A 22,676-nucleotide genomic window follows, 5' to 3' on the forward strand; every position below is an offset into this window, starting at 1 on the left:
AAGCTAAGTGTCGAACTTAATCAACTTTACTTACTTAGCAAATGAATATTTTGTGGTTGCGAGTTCTGAATGCTGAAGTTTTAGATTTCTCTATAAATGATATATTGCACTTACAATGTTGTTCCAGCCTATCGCATAAATCATAGAAAATCCAAAAAAAAATAATAAAAGAAAATTCATGTCATGAAGTTCAAAAAATACCGTGTAACATTAAAATTTGTTATGCATAATACATTTTAGCTATTATTGATTTTTTTTTTTAATTTTCGAGAAATTGAATGGTGAGTCCGATAGAGAAATTTTTAAAAAATCCTAGTGCCTCATAGAAGTAATTTCCCTCGTCTCCCATACTTCCAAATGTATGCATATGACATAAACTTTTATGCATTACACAAGTGGCCAATAATATCTATAGAGTAAAAAATTAGAAATTTAATTTTTTATATGATAGTTATATTTCAGATTTGCGAGCGTAACTTTTTTCTCCATGGCATACTTGTTTTAAGAGCAAATGATCAAAATCGTCCTTCAATTATTGAAGGAGCTGATATCTTTTGAAAATTGAATTGAAAGGGTATTCAATTTTCAAATTTCCTCTCAATTTTGGAAACATATCAACTCTATGAATTAACAATTATGTGCCTTCACAGTTTATCAGTCATATAAGGTGCTTATAAAGAAAAAAGTTACGCTCGCAAAATATGTTTTTATATAGATTTCACATAAAATAATTAGGGTCATTATTGATTTTGTAATTTAATCGTCGTCGTTATCGATTTTGTAATTTAATCGTTATCGTCTTTTTCTAAACGTGCATTTTTTGCTTTCGGAGCTATTGAACATACATTGGCCCTTACCAGCAATTGAAAACTATTTTTCATTATCAACAATTACATTACTCCGAGTTATTCATCAATCAATGAAAATCGATATATAGTCCATACTTCAATTTACAATATTGGCAAGTCCAATTTCACTTGGCATATTTAACTCATATAGAAAAACCAGTTGGAATCGGCAAAATTATCTTTAATTCCATACATAAGAAAAAAAAATTATAAAGTTCTTCAATAATAGCAAACTAATAGTTTAAATAGATTTACAAGTATCGCCCATCTACTTTTGATATAATTCACATATTAAATGTAGAAAACTGGTTTAAAATAAATATTTCAAAAGTTCGAAAACGATTTATGAAAAAATAATGTGATGACATTTACTAAATTTGCTCTGTATTAAAGTATCGATGATAGAAAGAGCATATTTTGTAAATATTTCAAAAATATTAAGGACTTCGACTTTAGCATCACATAAATATGTTATTTTCTATATTAAAACGTAATTTTGGTGGTCTTAGAATAGAAAAATATGCAATATTCGTGGAGATAATGAGGGTTCTTAAACATGTTCTTAAAAATAAATAAAATAATACAAATCTTTATTCAATCTTTTGATATTGTTGGTCCTCTCTTTGTGAAAATACTTAACTTCAAAGAGTATTATGTTTTACCTAGTGAGACCTTAAGTTTGCAAAAACATAATAAAAGTAAAATAAAAAAGATCGATTTATCACAAAACTTTGAGTATTATAGGATTTAATATATTTTCTTAGTAGATTATATGATTTAGTTTCTTAAAATCTAAAGTATTTCTTGAGGAAAATATAAATTGAAATTCAAAAAGTAAAAAAAATGTAAACAAATCAAATTTTAAATGGACCAAATGTTGATTTTTCATTCGTTTTCTCATTATCGAAAAAAATTTGGAAAGCTAAGAAGTCAATAACAAGTTATATAATACAACAAAACCCACATCGGATATGTTTTCATCAAATAGTCTCCTAGATTTGTTATGAAATTAAAATATCATGATATTTTAAGGGCTTTTGATTTCAATATTAGAATTATTCAGTTATGTCGTGCTAATATCAATTGCTTTATACAATTAATCGTTTACAAGCTGCAAAAATCGAACAATAATTTGACTTTGTAAAAAAAGTGCGTCATTTTTATTCGTTATACTTACAAAATGTAAACATTACGAGAAACATTTACATTTGTAAATGTAACAAGTAAAGTTGTATCGCATAATTTGACTTTGTAAAAAAAGTGCGTCATTTTTATTCGTTATACTTACAAAATGTAAACATTACGAGAAACATTTACATTTGTAAATGTAACAAGTAAAGTTGTATCGCATAATTTGACTTTGTAAAAAAAGTGCGTCATTTTTATTCGTTATACTTACAAAATGTAAACATTACGAGAAACATTTACATTTGTAAATGTAACAAGTAAATACATCAGATTTAAATTGTAAATGTAGTTTATCTCTCTCATCTCCTTTTTAAAAGGTATTACATACATACGAACGCATGGGTCACTCAATAATTAGCGTGATAATAATTGAGGATAGACTGTAATCGTAATTTTATTTTTGGACTTATATTTCGACATTTTGAAGTCGCTTGAAAGTCTTGCAAATGATTAAATTTGGAAAATTTGACCTAAGTCTGCATTATTTTGATGACTTAAACAATTCTATAAATCTGTTTTCCTAAAAATTTAAAAAGATATAATTTCAATTTCCCTAAATTTATGTAATTCATATATCACCAAAATATTTGGACTGCATTTCGTTTGTCTGCACCTAATTAAAGTCTAAATACCAATTAATTTTGGAGTTGCATTGCTTTTAATGTAAAAATGCACGTTTAGAAAAAGACGATAACGATTAAATTACAAAATCGATAACGACGACGATTAAATTACAAAATCGATAACCTCTCAAATAATTATGTAATTTCTAAAAAGAATATTTTTGTTCTTGAATATTAAAGTGTATTGTAGTTTAAAAAGTTTTAAATATGTTGCTAAAATTTCAGGTTTATAGCTCATGTCTAGCATGACTTCTTCGTATGCGCAAAAAATCTGACACGTAAGGGTATCCTTAATGATAAATTAAAAGATGGCTTAATACATCGTTTTCATAGAACTATATTAAATGCCTTATTTGATATTGCTATTTTCAAGGTAACTGTCATTACCCATTAAATTCCATTAAAAAATTTAACGAATAGTTTTGACAAGAAACTTGACAAAACCAACAGAAAAAAATTTGTTAGCATTACTCTTTTATATTATATATTGTTATGATACAAGGAGTGTTTTTGCGCGGACTATGTTGTAAACAGAAATTCATCAAAAGTGACACCTCAGAAAAGCTAAAATATTGAATTTTTGGAACTTTTGATAGAGCACGTTTTTAAATATTAATTCAAGTAAATGTATATTTTGTAAAAATTCTTTTTAATAAAAAAATAAAATTTTGAAGAAGAACACAAAATCTTCTGAAAAATAATATCACATAAACTCATATTATTTTCTAATATATAACTATTTTATATAAAAATCAAATTCAATGATCTTAAAAGCGAATGATAAACCTCAAAATTTACGAATATAATGAGTGGGAATATAATGCTTATCTATCATAAAACCATATGAAATATCAATTTTTGCTTTACGCCTAATTTTTTGACGACAATTAGCAAAAAATGTTAAATGTTAACACTCAGTCCATTTGAATATGAAAAATAAAATTGACTTTGATTAAATGTTTTTATTTATCATGCAATTCTTCTTGCGACCAAAGATTTGAATAAAATTTCAAAAAATAAGATAGCTTAAAAAATAATATACGGTAGTGTTTACTAATAGATGAATAGTATATAAATTCTATTAAAATGGATTTGATCCAAAAAAATATAAAACCAAAAATAATTGTTATAATTTAAATGAAGAAGTAATTTAAAACGATTTTATTTATGATCAAATTTTATATATTTTTTTGGATCAAATCCATTTTAATAGAATTTATATACTATTCATCTATTAGTAAACACTACCGTATATTATTTTTTAAAGCTATCTTATTTTTTGAAATTTTATTCAAATCTTTGGTCGCAAGAAGAATTGCATGATAAATAAAAACATTTAATCAAAGTCAATTTTATTTTTCATATTCAAATGGACTGAGTGTTAACATTTAACATTTTTTGCTAATTGTCGTCAAAAATTAGGCGTAAAGCAAAAATTGATATTTCATATGGTTTTATGATAGATAAGCATTATATTCCCACTCATTATATTCGTAAATTTTGAGGTTTATCATTCGCTTTTAAGATCATTGAATTTGATTTTTATATAAAATAGTTATATATTAGAAAATAATATGAGTTTATGTGATATTATTTTTCAGAAGATTTCATTCTATATGCCTATGAAAAGTACTCTCAAAACTAACTTTTTCCTAATTATAATTAAATCTAGAATATTGTATTATGCTTAGTATTATTTCATTTTTCTCATTCAATTTAGAATTTACAAATGTCAAAAAATTGAGAGCTGTCACTTTTGATGAATTTCTGTTTATTACAACTATAGTGAGATTGGTCAATTCAATTGTACTGAAATGGTGAGGTTATTTTCAAAGTTTTCTAAGAAAATTTTGTATCCCGATAATTTAAAATTTATCTTTCAGTATAATAAATTTCCTTCCTGAAATAATGAAAAATAATTATCAAATAACGATTGGCCGACGGTTATTTTGAATACATCTGAATACTGAAAAAATTCGACTTCATTTTTCACTAAAACTCAATGAAGATCTTGATCATTGATGGTGCAAAGGAATTCATTTCTTCCAAGGGCAAGCTTAATGAAGCTCTTGTTGAGTACGCAGTAAAATCTCTCAAAGAAAAGGGACATGAAGTTCAAGTTACAAAAGCAGATTCAAATTACAACTGCGAAGAAGAAGTAAAGAAGATTGTCTGGACAGATGTTCTCCTTTGGCAGTTCCCAATCTGGTGGTTTGGAACACCATGGCATGTCAAGAAATATAGGGTGTCCAAAGGTGCGTTTAGCACAGCGCTCTATATGAGACTATTAAAGGAGATATATGCTGATTATAAATATATAATAAAAAATATGAATATATGTATATGATGAGTATGTTGTATTTTGGCGCCATGCCGGGATATAAAATGAATTTTGAGACAAGAGGCGGTTTCGCGGGAAATTTTGGCGGGATTTTTTTTCATTTTTTTAATGAATCATAAAGAAAACATCCTCGCTCTTGCAAAAAAATGCAAAGACTGTAAAAAAATCTACGAGACATTGGTAAAATGCTTCGGTATGGATGCTCCTAGCTATTCCACTGTAACGTATCATGTTAGGATGTATCACTTCATGAACAAAAAGGCGCCCATCATAAAAATTGACAAAAAATCGCCGGATCAAAGAAAAATCAAAGCAATTCTTCAAGCGCTAGATGAAGACCCAAGAGCATCACTCAGAAGGATAGAGGAGATGACAACGATACCACGTACAACAGTCAGTTATTATCTGCACAATTATTTGAACTACAAAACTAGCGTATACACGTTGGTTCCGCACAACCTTAATTCAGTTCAAAAAAAATCTAGAGTCCAATCTTCGAAAGAGCTCCTCTCTATATTGGGTGCGTATCAATCCAAGAAGTTTCGCTTTTTAGTAACAGGGGACGAGTCTTGGTTTCAATATGCAACAGAAGCCAAAATCATGTGGATCCCGAAGATGAAAATCCGCAAACATTCCCGAAGAAAAAAATTGACACAGCCAATGATGATGTTGTCGGTTTTTTTGGGGTGTGAATGGCATCATCGCAATTGATATTCTTCAAAAACCTAATACGATGAATGCTCAGTATCTAATTGACAATGTTCTTACTCAAATTATCAATTCTGATGAGTTTGAGAAATCCAAACAACAAAAACAAAAGTTTGCAATTCATTTTGATAATTCAAGAGTTCACAAAAGTCATAAGGTAATGAATTACTTGTTGGAAAACAATGTCAAAGTTGTTCCAAACCCAATTTATTCACCTGATATTGCACCCTCTGACTTTTATTTATTCGGCACGCTAAAAAAGAGAGCTGAAGGACGCGAATTCGCGAGTCCAGATGATCTTGAAAATTTTGTAAGAGAGCAATTTGAGCAATTTTCTCATGATGATTTAAAGCGTGTCTTTGAAGCCTGGATCGATCGCTGCGAACGCGTGATTGAATCCAATGGTGATTATATTTAAATAAACTTTATATATATCTAACTTGTTTATTTCTATTCGCAGTATTCAGGTTTGTGCTAAACACACCTTTGGACACCCTATATCTTGATGAAGTTTTCTTCGTTGCTCATGGTACAATTTGGTCTGGTGATGGCCGCTCAAGAAAGGATCCATCAAAGAAGTACGGTGATGGCGGCCTCTGCCCCAACAAGAAGTTCATGCTTTCATTCACATGGAATGCTCCTGTTGAATCATTAACAGATCCAAATCAGTTCTTCAAAGGATTAGGAGCAGATAGTGTTCATGGCCCAATTATTAGATCCCATGAATTCTGTGGAATGAAGCAAATTCCATCATTCCAATGCAATGATGTTATCAAGAACCCAGACTTCGATTCTTACATTAAGAATTATGAAGCTCACCTTACACAGTATTTTGGAAAGCAATAAATCATAAAAATTATAAAGATAATTTATTTATTCTATTCATTTTTTACAGTTTTCTGTAATAATTATGAAACATTTTTGCTTATATGTAAAAGTTAATATAATAACTCAAGCCTCCTATGAGGTAACATCATTTTATGATTTTTAAATTTATATTACTTTATGATGGATTTAAAAATAAAATAGTAAAAATATGATAGTTAGTATACATATCAAGTGTACGGAGGCACTGCGCGCCACCTTACCCCTGATATGTGAATTTGACACTTTATGAAACCGTTAACGTATATTTTACAACACAAACGACAACACTAACTTAACCTTAAATATTTATAAAACCGCCAACCACTTCACCTCACTAATGAAAAAATAAACGTTTTCACTAACGAACTCACTACTGTAAAAATAAACGTTCTCACTTACAAAAGTATTGCAACTCTTCCCATTGCTGTGCTTCACACAATAGTTCATATTCTTCAGTATCGCTGCTGTCGCTCCAATCGTCAGAGTCAAAGTCACTGTCAAAATAAATGTTAGTAAGTTTTGACAAAGCTAATGAAACACGTTTACCGTTTGTATCGTATGCTTGTATAAACTTTCCATTCTTCATTCCTTCATAAACGCTCAAACTAACTTTACCCTTTCTCCCTCGTATCTGATAGAATGTATTTTCACGAGGAACGAAGAACAAATTCTTGAACTCATGACCGTTGTAGTTTGTTATCTCAATAGTTTTCGTCATTTATATAAAAATAAAATAAAAAATAAAATAAAAAAATAAAATAAAAAAATAAACTTAAAATTAATGATATCACCACCCTCACACGTATGAAAACATAGCGCAAAAATAAATTTAGGTGAAGTGGTGAAATCTCACCTCTTTTTTCACCTCTTTTTTCACCTCATGAATTCATTGCTTTATAACTCTCTTCCTTGGTTTCTTTTTAGTTGCTTTCTTCACGTCTGTCTCCAACTTGACTGTCTTTCTTCTTCGTCCGTAATGATACCAGTTACTTCCACCAGTCAATGGGTCAAATGGTCTTTCGTAAGGGTTTCCATACATTCCATAGGGACCATACGGAAGAACTGCTGGTGGAGGAAGAGTTCCATCGACTCTATTTAAATGCATTGTTTCACCTTTCATCTGGTCATTAAAGTCTTTTGCATGTTTTGCAAACTCATCGTCCTTTCCTAAAGCATTTTCCGACTCAGTCGCAACCAAATTGGATGCTTTATTTATGAGCCCTATTTTATTTAATCTTAACTTCTTTGCAACCCAGCCTCCAATCTTCCCTTTATTTGCATCTAATGTCTTCGAAACCCTTCCTCACTCATTTTATTTACTGCGTCATAAGCTCCAAGTGCTTTTGCTCCAAATGCTAATGCTTTTGTTCCCATTGCGCCTAAAGCTGCCCAAGCTACCATTTACACCCATATTAAAATCATCTCTCTTCAATATTATTCATAAAAGTTCTCGTTACTGGAGAAAGTCAATGAAACATAAACATTCTCACGGGCTTCGCCCTCACCGCTTTGCGGTCTATCTAACTTCTTTCTTATCTCATCTATTCGCTTCAAAATGTCTGAACAATTGCTAACATCTTCTACAACAGTTATTTCATCATGACTGACCTTCAAGAACAAGCTCATTTAATATGCAATTAAAATCATCTCAATAATGAGTCCATCCTTTCCATCTTTAGGTAGCACAACATCTTTCATTGAAGAAGGTTCGACAAGTCTTATGTTAAACTTACTGACAAAGTTTGTTATACTATAATGCTTCGGTGGCGAATACATGTAGTTTGAAAGACATAATATAGATTCTTCAGCAAATTCACTTATACTGGATTTTATAACAATGTTCTCACGAGACCAAATACCACCAATTGACAATCTTGTAAGCAATCCTGCTGAACCTTCTACTGTAAACATCGATGGTAACATTCCACGAAGGTCATCTATTGACATCGTTGAGTCACTGAATTTAAATATTTTCTTAAAGCAATCGTCATTATCTAACCATGCAATAGCTTTGAAGTTTTCATTCGAATATACATCTGCTTCATTAAATGTAAATCCTGACTTCTTTGCAGAGATGACTTTAAAATCTATTGAGTTTGTTTCAAAATTATATACTATGGTAACTTCTGAAGGTAATGGGTGTCCTTCCGCAGTCAGTTGTTCTCTCAGTACCGTTTGAAGCTTTGTGTTAAAAACTTTCATGTCATCTCCTGTGTCTAGGTTCACATACACAGCAATGGGAAAACTATCTTGCTTCTTTGTTTCATCATTATACCTCAAAACATTAAAGTTCTTCAATAATATTGTTCTTCCTGCTGGAATACTTCGAACCTGTCTGATTTCAATAGCTTTCTCACCTCCTACATACTCTACCCAGTGTCTTGGATATTCATAAGTATACTGACTTTCTTGAATTTTGGTTGGTTTCATCATAACGTGTTCATAGTATATCTTTATACTCTTGTCAGTTAGACTCGGTGCTATGTTCTGAATATTTCTGACTTGCATTTTTAATGGAGATAAAATGAAGCATTTAATACATGACGTAGATGAAGACATGAATGAAAGCAGTGAAAAGCTCAACAGTTCTCTCATTCTTCCTTTCAGTAAGGACTATGAGTTCTGTTCAAATGGTGTTTATTTCTATTGTGGAAAGATGGGGTCAGGTAAGACATTTAACCTCATTCGTCATATACTCATAACAGAGCGTTTAGGTCAAGAACACGCTAAAGGCGTGTTGAGCTCCGAAGGAGCGAATTCATATTATGACCAAATCATTATATCAGCAACTTCAGACTCTATGGACTCAACAGCGAAAACATTTATGTCAAAAGTTCAAGCCTCTGTCGTTAAAGTTCCAGATAGCGAACTCATTGAATTTCTTCAACGTTACATTCGACGTAAGAGGAAATATTATGCCATCGTTGAATTTATACAGTCAGGAATGCAAAAGACTTCTGAGGAGATGGAAAGAATTATTGACAAACACCACTTACGTCAGTACTCAGGAGTTTACGATATGAAACGACTTACAAACTACATTCTGTCAAAACTTTCAAAATACCCCTTCAAAAAGTATCCTTCAAATACTCTGCTCGTTTGCGACGACTTCGCCGGAAAAGGTTTAGTGTCAAAGCCTGACTCACCATTAGCTAACATCATTACTAAAGTCAGACATTACCACTTAACTGTAGCAATACTTATGCAAACATGGCGTTTTCTTGCTTTAAACATAAAACGTCTCATAACTGACTTCGTTTATCTTTCAAGGTTTCTCACGCTATGATATTGAACTCATTTGGAAACAGTCAGGTATAACATTACCTTTTGAAGAAATTTGGGAAGCATATAAGTCTCTCATCTCTTCCTCGTTCATACCTTGAGATTCATATCATGACTAATACCATTAAAGTCAAAAATATTCCATGGGAACGACCAACATTGTTTTAAAGTTTAACCTTCAATTGACTGATGGTAAACAAATTCCATGCATCTCTGTCGCCATTTCTGTTAATATTTTTGCTGTCATTCATATCATCCACTTCCCCATCCGTTAACTTTTGAGGATATGCGTTAGAATAGCTGTTCTTAAATGAAGGCTTTTCACCTTTGAGAGCATAAACTCTATAACTTTCTGCATACTTTATGTTTTGAACCTCCTGAGCCATCATTGAATAAATTTTATAGGCTTCCACCCTTTGTTCATGTTCCTGCTTCTTCCCTTAGCTCTTTTGTTCAGTAGTTCTACATCTTTATACACTGCACCTGTCTCAGTGAATTCAACAATATTTTCATTCGTTAGCTTTACATTCAAACCCTTGTCGAGTATATTGTTCATTTCATACATATAAAAGGTTTTTTATTCTATATGAAATGAGAAGCAAATCCATCTTAGCTGGTGCCGTTAATGTTCCAATTGAACCAACATCAAATGTTGACTCACGAACGACAAACAATATTGTCATAAAGAACTATAGTTCAGAGTGTTTGAAAGAAAAAGAACCAGAACTGAAATCCGTGAATTTAAACTCAGCTTCAAACGCTAACGCTACATCAGATGTTAAGTTAGAGTATCCACCACTGGACCAAATTCTTTCAAGAGAAGCCAACGACAACCCTTACACAAATGTTCAAACAAATCCTTCAGATAACGTAGACCATTACCTTCTTCAGTTATACCAAACAATTTTACTCAAAGACGATAAGAAGCTTTTGATAAATCTTATAAGTAAGAACCAAATAATTCTAACAAAGGAGGACCTTGAAAATGTTATATCACGAATAACAGGGAAACAATGTGTCATTGACTATCTCGACCCTGAAATCGAATGCTGTGGTCAAACGCCACCATTCATGAAAATAGGTAACATCCGCATCATTGAAATACCAGGTACTCCAGGAGTTGAGTTTAAGTATAAATATTCGAATGAATATACAAAACTTTCAACAGAATATAAATTATGTTTGAAATATGTTTTAGTAAATTAAAGCAACTTATAGTATCTATCCAAAACTTCTTCAACAGTATCGAACTCATCTTCATAATGCAAACCTAATCTTATTGACTTGGTGCAGTTTTCACTAACACAATATAGCGCTTTGCGCTCGGCGCCTTTGACGCCTTTTTCTGTTCTCTTGACTGACATAACTAACTCATTTGTTTCATCAAACAGCAATAACCAAAGTTCATGACCTAATACATAACATTCATACTTTATATTTTTAGCTCTGAGTTCTCTTGTAAGCTGTTGCATTTAATATTTTCTAAAAAGTCAACTTCAACAGTCATTCGCACTGGTGCCTTCAGTTCTACAGGCTCGCCCTGAAAGTCAACAAGTCTGAATTGCATGTCTTTCAAATTATGAGGACTAATGCGAACCCATTTACCTAAATGAGTTGCTATGACAGGAACGTTTGGAATGAACATTGAATTGACTGCATAACAGAAGGATTTATATTCTACTGAACCTTTACTATTAACTCCTGAAATACCTGTGACATTAGCTATTTTTGACTCAACGTATAAACAATTACCATAACATACGTATGGAACAGATTTCATCTCAATCGTTTTGTCAACACTTTTCAAAGGAAATGTCATATGGTATGCTCCCAGAAGCAATTGAACTCTATGACTCATTCGTGTTATCTTAAACTCCTTCGCATAACTGAACTTCAAAACTCCTGCAATAAGTTTAACATTCATTAAGTTTTCTTCGTTCTCCTTGTTTATTGTAGTATTTATGAGCGCATTTAACACTCCAGCTAATGTTTCCATCTTATATTCTACATTATTGTGAAATCTTATTTCATGCTTCTTTCCATCTATTTCAAGCTCCATGAAATCTGTTTCATCTGTTATAACGAATGAAGCGATAGTATTGAAGTCAACAACTCTGAATGCAAGTGGCTCATTCTGTAGACCTAAGTTTGTTTGTAGCTTTACTGTCCCGTATTCGTTTGGGTCTGTACTTTGCAAATAGAACAACATTTTATTCTCATTAAAATATGAGTATTGCTGCATATGCGTATGAAGCTGACAGAGCTAAACGTTTATATTTTGGTCAATACTCTCTCACACTTACTGACAAATATATTGTTATTTCTGATGGAAATACCGAGAAATACATAACATGGAAGGACTATGAAAAGTTTGACCCTATTTTAACTCCATGTACAATGCCATTCATTGTAAATGGTGAAGTTGTCATGAAGAACGACACAACAGTATATAAGTCTGTTCATGAAGCGTTAGAATATATGTTGAATTATAATCCCGAAAGATTTGACCCAAGCACTACGTCATGTACAATGCCTTTTATTAAGGATGGTGAAATCGTAAGAGTTCCGGATTCAACGGTTTATACTGCTGTTCAAAACAGTTTACAAAACATTTTAGCGAATATCTTTAATTCAGAAACTACAGAAATAAAATTACCATATATAACAGATGCTAAAGAAATTAAATCAAAAACGACAACATTATTTACGTCACTTAATGATTTAATGACTTATATCATTAATATTCCTGCACCAACTACAGCATTTGATCCAAACTCGACGGTTTGCAGTGTACCTTTCATAAAGGACAGTTCATTAATTGTTTTAAGGGATTCAACAGTTAATGAATCATTAAAGGCGTCATTAATGAAAATCATTGATTTTAACTCATTCACGAATACATATAATTCATTCATTAATGTTTCATATGCTTCTAAAGAAGGTGAGCCAAAAACTATCGATAAAGCGGTGTATGAAATAAAAGCATCAACGACGAAATTGAATTCGTTAACTTTTGACGGTGATAGTTTCGTTAATGACATAACATCGGGGAAAACAATTTTAACGAAAGAATATTTAAAATCTCATGTTAGTGAGTTCGTTGAAATTGAAAAAGAAGGTGGAATTAAGTTCGATCCACTGAGTTTCATTTTCAGCTTAGCGAATGCGGGTGTTAGTTTCGCTGAATGGACAACAATACAGAGTGAAATAAATGCAATATGGACGTTTTTGGGGTCAAAAGCGGGAATGGGTGAGCTTGTAAATGCTGCAAGAACATTAGGTGAAACAGGAAATTTTGTAGATGGTTTTAAAAGACTTGTTTCAAATGTTTTAACAAACACAAAGAAATTATTTAGATATACCATACATAACGGACGGATTTTCGAACAGGTAGCAACAAACCCTCCGGTTATGGCTGCGTTGATGATGGTTAGAGATATAAAACCACGTAACGACGGGAACGAAGAACATGAACAACAGAGCCCAACGGGCTCAGAGCCACATAGTGGCGAGGATACTGGTCGGGTTATTCAAGACATTAAAAACGTGTATCCTGAAGTTATTGATTTATTTAGAGGAGTTAATGATTCAATTTCAAAACATTCTATAACCCTCGATGAAGAGAATAAATTAACAGATTATATATTCGTCATTATTGCAGAATTAATGAAGAGAATAAATGAAAAAGGAATTGGTGATATCATTAATGTCAGCGATGTAATGATGAAAAGAAATTTTGACTCATTATTTACAAAACCGAAAACAGAATATAGTCTTTATGACGTAATTACCGAATTAATGAAAAAGATTAATGATAATAAGAGTTCTGGCGGAAGAGTTGAATTAGAAGTGAATGATGTTAATGAGAAATTAGCCGAAAAAGCAGATAAAAACCATGTTCATTATATAACTTCAGACGAACAGATTATAACGGACTACCATGGATATTTAACACGAAGTGATGAAGTGAAGACAAAAAATGTTAATGAAAGAAGATATAAATACATTCGTGCTAAAGGTTATGACATAAGCTGTACTGTACAGTATGATGTAGCTAAAGCACCAGAAGCATTTGGTTATAACGATGAAATTTATGCCTCTACTTTCAATGTTAACGGTGTATTAGTTGAACCAAGATTTACTTTGAGAGTTAAGTCAAAAATAACGTTTGAAGATGCTATTAAAAGTAAAGCTGACAAAGTTGAACTCGAAGCAATGAACAAAGTTTTGAAATCTCATAAACACAACATCTCCGATATAAATGAACTTCAAGCTACATTAGACAGTAAAGCTGACAAAAATCATACACATAACTCCTTCTCAACTGTTAGAGCAGACGACATAATATTGAACTATACCCTTGGTTCAAGTGCACCTTTAGAGAATCCAAGTACAAGCGTAAAAGATACACTAAACTCCTTAAATAACAAATGTATGAATATCGAAGGTCATGTCAGAAACTTTGAAACACATGAACTACCAGCAATGTTAGACAGTAAAGCCGACAAAACTTATGTGGATACAGAACTAACAAAGAAATTTTCGAAACCAGATACAATGACATTTACAACAGAAATTATAAATGGTGAACCATCAACTCCATTTGAATTTGTTAGAGGTCTTCAACCAGATACTTTTGAATTTTTCTTGGATAATTCTATTGAACTAACATTACATTATAAAAGTGGAACAAATGCAACATTTCATCCGGGAGATACATTCCAAATGGTATTTAATGACATAAGTTCTTTAGAATATGTTTATAGAGTTATGAGCATATATGATTTAATATATCCTATAGGAGCTGTTTATACGTCTATGAATCCAATAAATCCAAACACTTTATTTGGTGGTAGATGGTATGAAATAGTTGACAGTTTTCCATTCTACACTAATACGCAGTCAATGAAGATGGGAGGTTCAAAGAAAATAGGTATTGAAAACCTTCCTTCACATATGCATAGGTTCAGTGGAAGAACATCTGTGGAAGGAAACCATTCACATTCAATAACAAAAAGAGGTTATACAAATCTTTGCAGCGGGTTCGGATAGACAGGGAATGCATAGATATGATATCACAACTGACCCCAAAGATGTTAGCACAGGTATTTTCTGTGGAACTGCAGGAAATCATACACATGTTGTAGCTGGTATTACAGACCCAGCAGGTAATGGAAAAGATTATATGCCTCCTATATATAACAATGCACGCTTGGATACGAGTTGGTTAAAATCTTTAACTTTACATAAATGAGCTTGAAAGAAGTATTCGAACAACATCCATGGAGGTCTTTTAAGAAATTCAATGAAGCTGCAAAGAGTTCGGGATTTACTAACAGAGCTGAAGTGAAAAGGTTCTTTGACAAAAATGTTGTACATCAAACAAAAATAAACCCTTACGACTACTTTTTACCAATTTACTCCAACACTCCTGACGCATACCAATTTGACACTCTCATTCAAAGCAGAAAAGGAAGACATAAACCATTCCTCATCTTCATAAATGTTAACACTCGTAAAGCATATGCATATCCAATGAGAATAAAGGAACTCGTGAAGTGTTAAGATTTTACAAAAGTTTGTAGCAGAACATAGCCCAAGTACTTTAACATCAGACCAAGACAGTGCATACCTCAGCAATGAAATCACAGATTTTCTCATTAAGCATAACATAACTCACTACACTACTGAAGACCATAACCATAACATACTCGGTATCATTAACCGCTTCATAAGGACTCTCAGAGATTTAAATCAAGAGCGAGACTTTACCGAAGAAACAATGAAACATTTTCTCGAAGTATATAATTCCTCAACACATTCTACAACAGGACATACACCAAATTCAATGACACAACAACAAGAAGAAAAGTATATACAAAAGAAACTAAGTCAAACACAAAATATCAGAAATTCAAAACAATTTACCCTCATTCCTGGTACAAAAGTTCGTGTAGTTCTTGACGACAAACCATTGACAAAGAAACGTTTAAGGTTAAGTCGAAATTATTATATCGTAGACTCTACGCAAGGTAATGGATATCTTATAAAAGCTGCTGACGACTCCATAGCATTTTACCCTCGACATAAATTAGTTGAAAGTAGTAATGGCAAACTTGCTGAAACCATTGACGAAGCAAAGCGAGGAGTGGTTATTGAAATACTTGACTACAACACAAACGATGACACTTATAAAGTAAGATATGAAGGAGGCGTTGAAGATGTTATACCATCTAAGAACTTGAGAGAATCTAAACCAACTCATCTGGGACCATTAGAGCGGGAGTACTGGAAAGATAAAAACATGCCAGAAAGAATAAGAAAATTCTTCTAAACTTTTTCGTTGGATGTAAATCAGACAAAATATATTATAGGTGAAGAGACCCAAAGGGTCAGAGCCGCAAAGCGGCTAGGTGAGATTTCACCTGTTTTTTCACCTCTTTTTTCACCTCATGAATTTTCATGTATTTCCTTATGAAATAAAAAATAACGCTAATTTTATTTTTATTTATTTTTTTATTTTGTATGTAAAGACAATAATGTCAGTCGAAGCAAAAACATTCACTAACAAATCTAATGGTGAAATATTCACAAAAGGCACTTATAACGGTATTGAAGTCTTACGTAGAGACAAGGATGGTTACATTAATGCAACAAAGATGGCAAGAGAAGCGGGAAGGTTAAACCATTTAAACAGATTTCTCAATAGTACTAAAATGCAGGAAATTCTTGAGTTTTGGATGAACGAATACGGTGGAGCCAAAAGTGGCTCGACCTCAAAACAAGCATTTTATGAGCTTACTAAGGGCGTTATGAATGAATTCAAAGGTATTTACATACATGCTGACCTCGTTCATTTTGTTGCTGAATGGTGCTCTGTAAAGTATGCATTTTATGTCAAAGATATTATGGACTCCATAGACAAGAAAGTTCATGAGAAGTTAGATGAAGAAGAACTCGAAGATACAGTGGAGAATGCTAAACCTTTGTTCGAAGAAGAAGTTGGAAAAATGTGCGAAAAACAATTAGAACATGAACGTGAGATATATTATGGTTATAGAGATTCTCCATACGAACTAGACCAATGGGAACAAGAAGATTTAAAGAGAGAATTTAGAGAATATGAACTCGCTAAGATAGCATTTGAAGCTGCAGAAAAGAAGTTAAAAGTTTGGGGTCGTTTTGTACAAAAATATTGTGAGTAAATGAACCATTTATTTTTATTGAATTCAATAAAAATAAGCCGCTAGCGGCAAGGGCGAAGCCCATGTTTAGGTGAAGAGACCCAAAGGGTCAGAGCCGCAAAGCGGCTAGGTGAGATGTCACCCGTTTTCTCACCTGTTTTCTCACCCCAGTTTTTCACAAGCGTTTTACATGAATTGTACGATGTATATTTGAAATCCTAAACAATTTCGTAGCTTCTATTTCTTCTGTCAGTATGTCAAAAGTTTTAACAATACCGAAGGTTTCTTTATACTTCTTCTTGACGTCAGATAGAAGGAAATCTTCTGCTGTTGGATAGTTTTTGTTCAGAAATTCTAACATGTTCATTTTATCTTCTGCTGGCTTTTCTGCTTCTTTCTTTAAGTCTGCATAGTCGTTTCGCATTCTTTCTATCTCTTTGACGGAGTAGTTATATTTCCTAATTGCTGCTTTACATTTAGAACATTGCGGATTCATTTTTGCGTTATATTCTGAAACCTTACCTGCTAAAACAACTAAGGCGTCAATGGTTTTCTTTAACTCAAAAGCAGTTGGTCTTATCTGTTCGTTCCATATTTTACCTCTTCTATCTTTATCTCTTATCTGCCATACACATTCAGCAACTAACGAAACAAAGTTATCGTAGGTCTTAAACTCCCCGGATTTATATATGTCAGAAACATTCTTATATACCATGTCGCAATCTTTGTCCATAACCTTATGGTTGCAATGAAATCCTAGAAACTCATAGTTTACCTTTCGAATGAACTTCTTTATTTCTACTGAGTCAGTTGGTTTCACTTCTATTTCATCGAATTCAGGAATAGTTAGTTTTTGATGCTGAATTTCAGGTAGTTTAGGTAAATGGTCAATAATGTCCTGCATTTCATAAAGATACTGTTCATTTGTTTCATCTTTCGCACTACAGTCTAAATTACTTGTTAAAGTTCTTGCTTTATCTTCTGGATTTTGTTTCGAAAGTATATGAAGAAGAATGAAGCTTTTCATCTCTACTAACATAGATGTTGGATTCATGACTAACGAGTTTGGTGAAGTTGTTGTGGACAGAGTCCCGCCGTTCGCGGCTTGAATTGTTGTTGTGCCGATTGTTGAAATCATATCTTTACATACAAAATAAAAAAATAAATAAAAATAAAACTAACGTTATTTTTCTATCTTAAGGAAATTCATGAAAATTCAAGACCCTTTGGGTCTCTTCACCTATAATATATTTTTGGTCATTTACACTCATTTACGAAGAAGTTATGACAAAGCATTTACGAAGAAGTTATGACAAAGTCACGAGGGTGAAAAAAGAGGTGAGAAAACAGGTGACATCTCACCTAGCCGCTTTGCGGCTCTGACCCTTTGGGTCTCTTCACCTAAATTATATTTTAGGTCAAAGCTTCCACGAGAGAAAAGATTCCTCATTCGCTAAGGATTCCAAAAATGAAAAAATCATTGATTTTGGCTGAGAAAAAACAGCAAAACCCTTCTTCCACGGGAACAAAGAAATAAAGAAGAAATAAAGTATATTTTTTATTTATTCCCGTGGAAGATAGAGCACTTTTATGACACTTTTTATTCACGACAAACAAGACAAATAAAGAAAATAAGAAAATACGGCGCTGTCGCGGTTCGAACCACAGACCTTGACCCCTCCATAACACCACCTTAGACCACTGTGCTACGTAGCCTGTCGACATAAGATTTTATAAATTGCATATTTGACGTAAATTTATTTCCATCTGGCTTCCCACCGCATAAGATATTCATACGTGTTTGTAAGACATTCATTAAACTTCTTTTCTATTGCATCTAATCTTGCGTTATTTTTTTCAATAGCTTGTCTGTATTCTTCATCATCTCCAGCAGTGTTTGGGTCTTCACGTTTAAAATATTCATTGTTAACCAATTTTTTATCTACAAATTTTATTAGTGTTTGATTCACTTCGTTATGATAACGGTCATATTCTTTCAATACGTAAGTGAAGACAAAATGCGTCGTACCTTCAATCTTAAAGCTTAAAGAACTTTCAACACAGTTTTGAGGGTCTGTCAGTGCGTCAATGAGATAGTATTCGAAGTCAGTCAATAATCTTTTTAAAGTCATTTCATACAGGATAAAATTTAATGTTGTGAAGAAATAGTGTTTATCTCAGAAAAAATAAAGTTAGTTTTTATTTTATTTATTTTTTTATCCTGTATGTAAGAACAGAAATGTCAACATTAGAGAACACAACAACAGTTATAGTCCATGAAGCCATAAATGAAGAATACGAATACATACAATATAACAAACAATTGAGACTCATTCGTTCTGTCAAAGATGACATGTATCAAATGCAAAGTATAATGAACGCTCTTCGTTCTACAAAGCAAGCATATCATTGGTTTGAAAACCAACAGGCAAAAGAACTTTTAGAAGAATTTCCTCATATGATTGCTTCCCTCGGAAAACCGAGGGAAGAGATTCCGTACGAAAATCGCAAGAATTTGGCACCTGGTTTGAAAGGTTATTATGTTCATAGACTTTTAGTAAATGCTGTAGCAATGTGGGCTTCACCTCGTTATGCTTGTTATATTTTCAAACTTCTTGACAACAGTTCAGGAGGAAGGTAGTTATGAATTATTTTTGAAGAACCGAAGGTGCTACCATGCTACCATGTGCTACCAGGTCATTTAACTTCTCTGAAAAAGTGTGACAACTCGACATTTTGACAACAACACAGGATTAATGCAAAAATAAATTCCAATCATACTTTATAAAGCTAGACCTTCAGGTCTCGCCGCTTAGCGGCTCATTTACAGGTATTTCATCATCAGTAAATGATTCCTCATTATCGTTTGGTTCAACCTGTTTATATAATCCTTTCATTTCTTCTTTCAAAACATAATACCATGTTTGTTTACCGTCTATTCTTCTATGTTTCCTATCACATTTATCCTTAATACTCATTTGAAAGTTTTTGTCTTTCATGTCTGATGGTTTGCAGAATAGAGCATTTTCACACGTCATACCTGCACACAATTCATCATAATGTGTATTTATCCATACATCTAAAGGATTTGATGATAATTCAATTAAATCTTGTTTGGCTTCAGTCATCGGTATGATTCGTACATTAAATGATGAAAGGTCATATTGCATAAAATACGTCAGTAAATTATCATAAAATTCCTTTGTGCATGAATCCATTAAATTCTTGAAGTAATCAAATTGACCCTTGAATTTACCATTAACTCTTAAAACTACGTATCTTCTGTCTCCAACTTCAATTTTGACAGGGTAGACGTTGTTAGTTACGAAAATGAAGTTTGCAACGTTCTGAGCTGTTCTTCTGGGTTGATTCTTTTCATTAATTCTTATCTCATTATCCGTAATAATTGATTTCAAAGCGTTGAAGTTTGCGAGTCTGTCTTCACCCACATTCTTGAGTTCATTAAGTACAAGAAACATTTTATTTTCAACTACTGAATTGAAATTACCCGTTAGCTCACTTATTTCGGTAATGTTTTTACATGAATAACCAGCGAGGAGTTCAGAAATAATGTCTGTAAATCTGTTTTTACCTGTTCCCTGAAGTCCTTTCAAAATAATTGCTGTTTCATTCTTGATTCCGGGATGTTGAATCATTGATGCAATCCAGCCGAGAAGGTATTTATACACTTCATCGTTATTATCACAAATGGCTTCTTTAATGAAATTCATAAACATCTCAATTTTTGAGTAATCTGGTTTTTCGAGAACGTTGTATTTATAACCTTGAAACGTTGAGAAAACATCTGGGAATCAGATTTAAAAGCAAACACCCTTAACGGTTAATGAAGACAATTGATTTAGTAGTACATCCCATGCTGTTATGGTTTTACCTTCTTCTTTAAATAATTTAATCATTTTGAGTGACTCTTTCATGTTTGACTGAAGAACAAATGATATTTGATTCATTTTGTCGTGGATATTATAGTCCTTTTGAATGAAATATTTATTTCCACAATCTACAAAACGGATTACACGTGATAAATCCTCAATTACTTCAGAACTGTTTTATACTGATGATTTTCAGCCTTGCGTCTAATATCTGTTATCAAAAACGAGTCATCAAGTTTGATATCAAATGTTATTTTTGGCTTACGTAATAAAGGTAAAACATATTCATCATAATATTCCTTTTGATATAGTTTTAGAATCTTCACTAAAACAAATGGAGAAGTCATTAAATGTGCATATCTACTACGTGCTTTTTCAAAATTACTTTTTGCATTTTCTGTTAAACTGCAGAAGTTATAAACGTTATCGTATGCTTCATTAATTAAATGATCCGGTAACGAATTAATAGCTTGAAACAGTGTGAATAATGTTATTTCTTTTTCTAAATTCATGTTTCCACCGTCATTATGTACTTCAAAATCACAGATGCCATCAACTATGCTCTGAGCTAGTTTATCGTCAATGTTTACATCTTTGTTTTCATTCATGATAGTCTTTATTTCTTCATTCTTTTGTTCAACTCTTACCTTAATATTCAAATCATTTAATATATCATTCACTGTTCTAGTTAATGTTGAATCGTAACTTCCACGAATGAATGAGTATGTTTTGATTGGTTCTGTTGCATTCTTGCGAACTCTTGAATCAGCCATAACCACTAATGAACGCTTTGAATCATCAATAGAAGTCATGATATCAATATCATAATCATTGCAGGAATAACATTTAATCATTCTGTTCGAGGTTGAATAGAAGAAATTAGTGTTGCAATAAATGTGAAGACCTCCTGAAGCGGTTTTAACGATAACATCTTTATCCGAAAGTTTTGATAAAATGTCTTTTCTAACTGTTTCTTTAAGTTCATCATTGTACGATTTATTGATATCAACATCTATAATCGTTAAATTTGATATTTTATTTACTAATAAAGCCATACCAGTTTTCCTTCCTCTTCCTCCATCATGTTTGAGGTAGTTATGTAAATCAATCCTGTTTTCACCAATTCTTTCGTTGAGGGTTTTAGTTTCTGCCACAACTAATTCCTCAGCTAATGAATCAATAACTTTTTCATCAGAAACGATATAGTTGTTACTGTTGTTTGTTGCTGTCATTTATATAGGAATAAAAAATAAAAATAATTTTAAAACTACCTTTATTTTTGGGCTGCATCATATTTCCTGAACTGTTGTCAAAATGTCGAGTTGTCACACTTTTTCAGAGAAGTTAAATGACCTGGTAGCACATGGTAGCATGGTAGCACCTTCAGTTCTTCAAAAATAATTAATAACTACCTTCCTCCTGAACTGTTGTCAAAATGTCGAGTTGTCACACTTTTTCAGAGAAGTTAAATGACCTGGTAGCACATGGTAGCATGGTAGCAGTGAAAACATTAACGTAAACATTAACGTAAACATTAACGTAAACATTAACGTAAACATAAACGTAAACATTAACGTAAACATAAACGTAAAACATTAACGTAAACATAAACGATAAAATTTATTTCCTGAACTGTTGTCAAAATGTCAGTTGTCACCATTTTTAAAAGAAGTTAAATGACCTGGTAGCACATGGTAGCATGGTAGCAGTGAAAACATTAACGTTTAAGTTCGACAAAGCATGTA

The 22,676-nt window shown here is 32.3% G+C and overlaps 12 protein-coding genes and 2 pseudogenes across 14 annotated transcripts, besides 6 other annotated features; 8 read left to right on the forward strand and 6 right to left on the reverse strand.

The window, feature by feature from the left end:
- Positions 1–734: 734 nt before the first annotated feature.
- Positions 735–952: a mobile genetic element.
- A 1,624-nt stretch (positions 953–2,576) lies between these two features.
- Positions 2,577–2,783: a mobile genetic element.
- A 398-nt stretch (positions 2,784–3,181) lies between these two features.
- Positions 3,182–3,219: a mobile genetic element.
- Positions 3,220–4,399: 1,180 nt separating this feature from the next.
- Positions 4,400–4,436: a mobile genetic element.
- A 225-nt stretch (positions 4,437–4,661) lies between these two features.
- TVAGG3_0450960 (flavodoxin-like fold) lies at positions 4,662–5,006 on the forward strand (the record flags this gene model as incomplete). Its single annotated transcript, XM_001292838.1, has 1 exon — positions 4,662–5,006. One exon carries the CDS (start codon positions 4,662–4,664, stop codon positions 5,004–5,006), a length of 345 nt encoding a protein of 114 aa, XP_001292839.1.
- Positions 4,901–6,206: a mobile genetic element.
- On the forward strand, positions 4,997–6,126 carry TVAGG3_0450980 (annotated as a pseudogene). Its single transcript has one exon. A coding segment is annotated over exon 1 (1,130 nt).
- Positions 6,207–6,224: 18 nt separating the features above from the next.
- Positions 6,225–6,646, forward strand: TVAGG3_0450990 (flavodoxin-like fold; the record flags this gene model as incomplete). Its single annotated transcript, XM_001292893.1, has 1 exon — positions 6,324–6,554. The coding sequence occupies one exon, from the start codon at positions 6,324–6,326 to the stop codon at positions 6,552–6,554; it is 231 nt and encodes a 76-aa protein (XP_001292894.1).
- A 103-nt stretch (positions 6,647–6,749) lies between these two features.
- Positions 6,750–22,676: part of a mobile genetic element that runs on past the window's edge.
- TVAGG3_0451010 (uncharacterized protein) lies at positions 6,967–7,293 on the reverse strand (the record flags this gene model as incomplete). Its single annotated transcript, XM_001292894.1, has 1 exon — positions 6,967–7,293. The coding sequence occupies one exon, from the start codon at positions 7,291–7,293 to the stop codon at positions 6,967–6,969; it is 327 nt and encodes a 108-aa protein (XP_001292895.1).
- Positions 8,202–9,083, reverse strand: TVAGG3_0451020 (uncharacterized protein; the record flags this gene model as incomplete). The annotated part of the gene is made up of 1 exon (XM_051234625.1): positions 8,202–9,083. One exon carries the CDS (start codon positions 9,081–9,083, stop codon positions 8,202–8,204), a length of 882 nt encoding a protein of 293 aa, XP_051104355.1.
- On the forward strand, positions 9,133–9,557 carry TVAGG3_0451030 (uncharacterized protein; the record flags this gene model as incomplete). The annotated part of the gene is made up of 1 exon (XM_051234626.1): positions 9,133–9,557. A coding segment is annotated over one exon (425 nt), but the record flags the coding sequence as incomplete, so codon positions are not given.
- On the reverse strand, positions 11,290–12,066 carry TVAGG3_0451040 (uncharacterized protein; the record flags this gene model as incomplete). Its single annotated transcript, XM_051234627.1, has 1 exon — positions 11,290–12,066. The coding sequence occupies one exon, from the start codon at positions 12,064–12,066 to the stop codon at positions 11,290–11,292; it is 777 nt and encodes a 258-aa protein (XP_051104357.1).
- On the forward strand, positions 13,656–14,733 carry TVAGG3_0451050 (keratin-associated protein family; the record flags this gene model as incomplete). The annotated part of the gene is made up of 1 exon (XM_051234628.1): positions 13,656–14,733. A coding segment is annotated over one exon (1,078 nt), but the record flags the coding sequence as incomplete, so codon positions are not given.
- Positions 15,640–16,191, forward strand: TVAGG3_0451060 (integrase core domain containing protein family; the record flags this gene model as incomplete). Its single annotated transcript, XM_051234629.1, has 1 exon — positions 15,640–16,191. One exon carries the CDS (start codon positions 15,640–15,642, stop codon positions 16,189–16,191), a length of 552 nt encoding a protein of 183 aa, XP_051104359.1.
- Positions 16,397–17,062, forward strand: TVAGG3_0451070 (uncharacterized protein; the record flags this gene model as incomplete). Its single annotated transcript, XM_051234630.1, has 1 exon — positions 16,397–17,062. The coding sequence occupies one exon, from the start codon at positions 16,397–16,399 to the stop codon at positions 17,060–17,062; it is 666 nt and encodes a 221-aa protein (XP_051104360.1).
- On the reverse strand, positions 17,217–17,774 carry TVAGG3_0451080 (organellar and viral DNA polymerase type B; the record flags this gene model as incomplete). Its single annotated transcript, XM_051234631.1, has 1 exon — positions 17,217–17,774. The coding sequence occupies one exon, from the start codon at positions 17,772–17,774 to the stop codon at positions 17,217–17,219; it is 558 nt and encodes a 185-aa protein (XP_051104361.1).
- Positions 18,799–19,173, reverse strand: TVAGG3_0451090 (uncharacterized protein; the record flags this gene model as incomplete). Its single annotated transcript, XM_001308586.1, has 1 exon — positions 18,799–19,173. One exon carries the CDS (start codon positions 19,171–19,173, stop codon positions 18,799–18,801), a length of 375 nt encoding a protein of 124 aa, XP_001308587.1.
- On the forward strand, positions 19,281–19,682 carry TVAGG3_0451100 (KilA, N-terminal/APSES-type HTH, DNA-binding family; the record flags this gene model as incomplete). The annotated part of the gene is made up of 1 exon (XM_051234632.1): positions 19,281–19,682. One exon carries the CDS (start codon positions 19,281–19,283, stop codon positions 19,680–19,682), a length of 402 nt encoding a protein of 133 aa, XP_051104362.1.
- TVAGG3_0451110 lies at positions 19,840–22,163 on the reverse strand (annotated as a pseudogene). The gene has a single exon. A coding segment is annotated over exon 1 (2,324 nt).

Source organism: Trichomonas vaginalis, chromosome V (assembly GCF_026262505.1).
Source record: "Trichomonas vaginalis G3 chromosome V, whole genome shotgun sequence".
Lineage (NCBI taxonomy): Eukaryota > Parabasalia > Trichomonadida > Trichomonadidae > Trichomonas > Trichomonas vaginalis.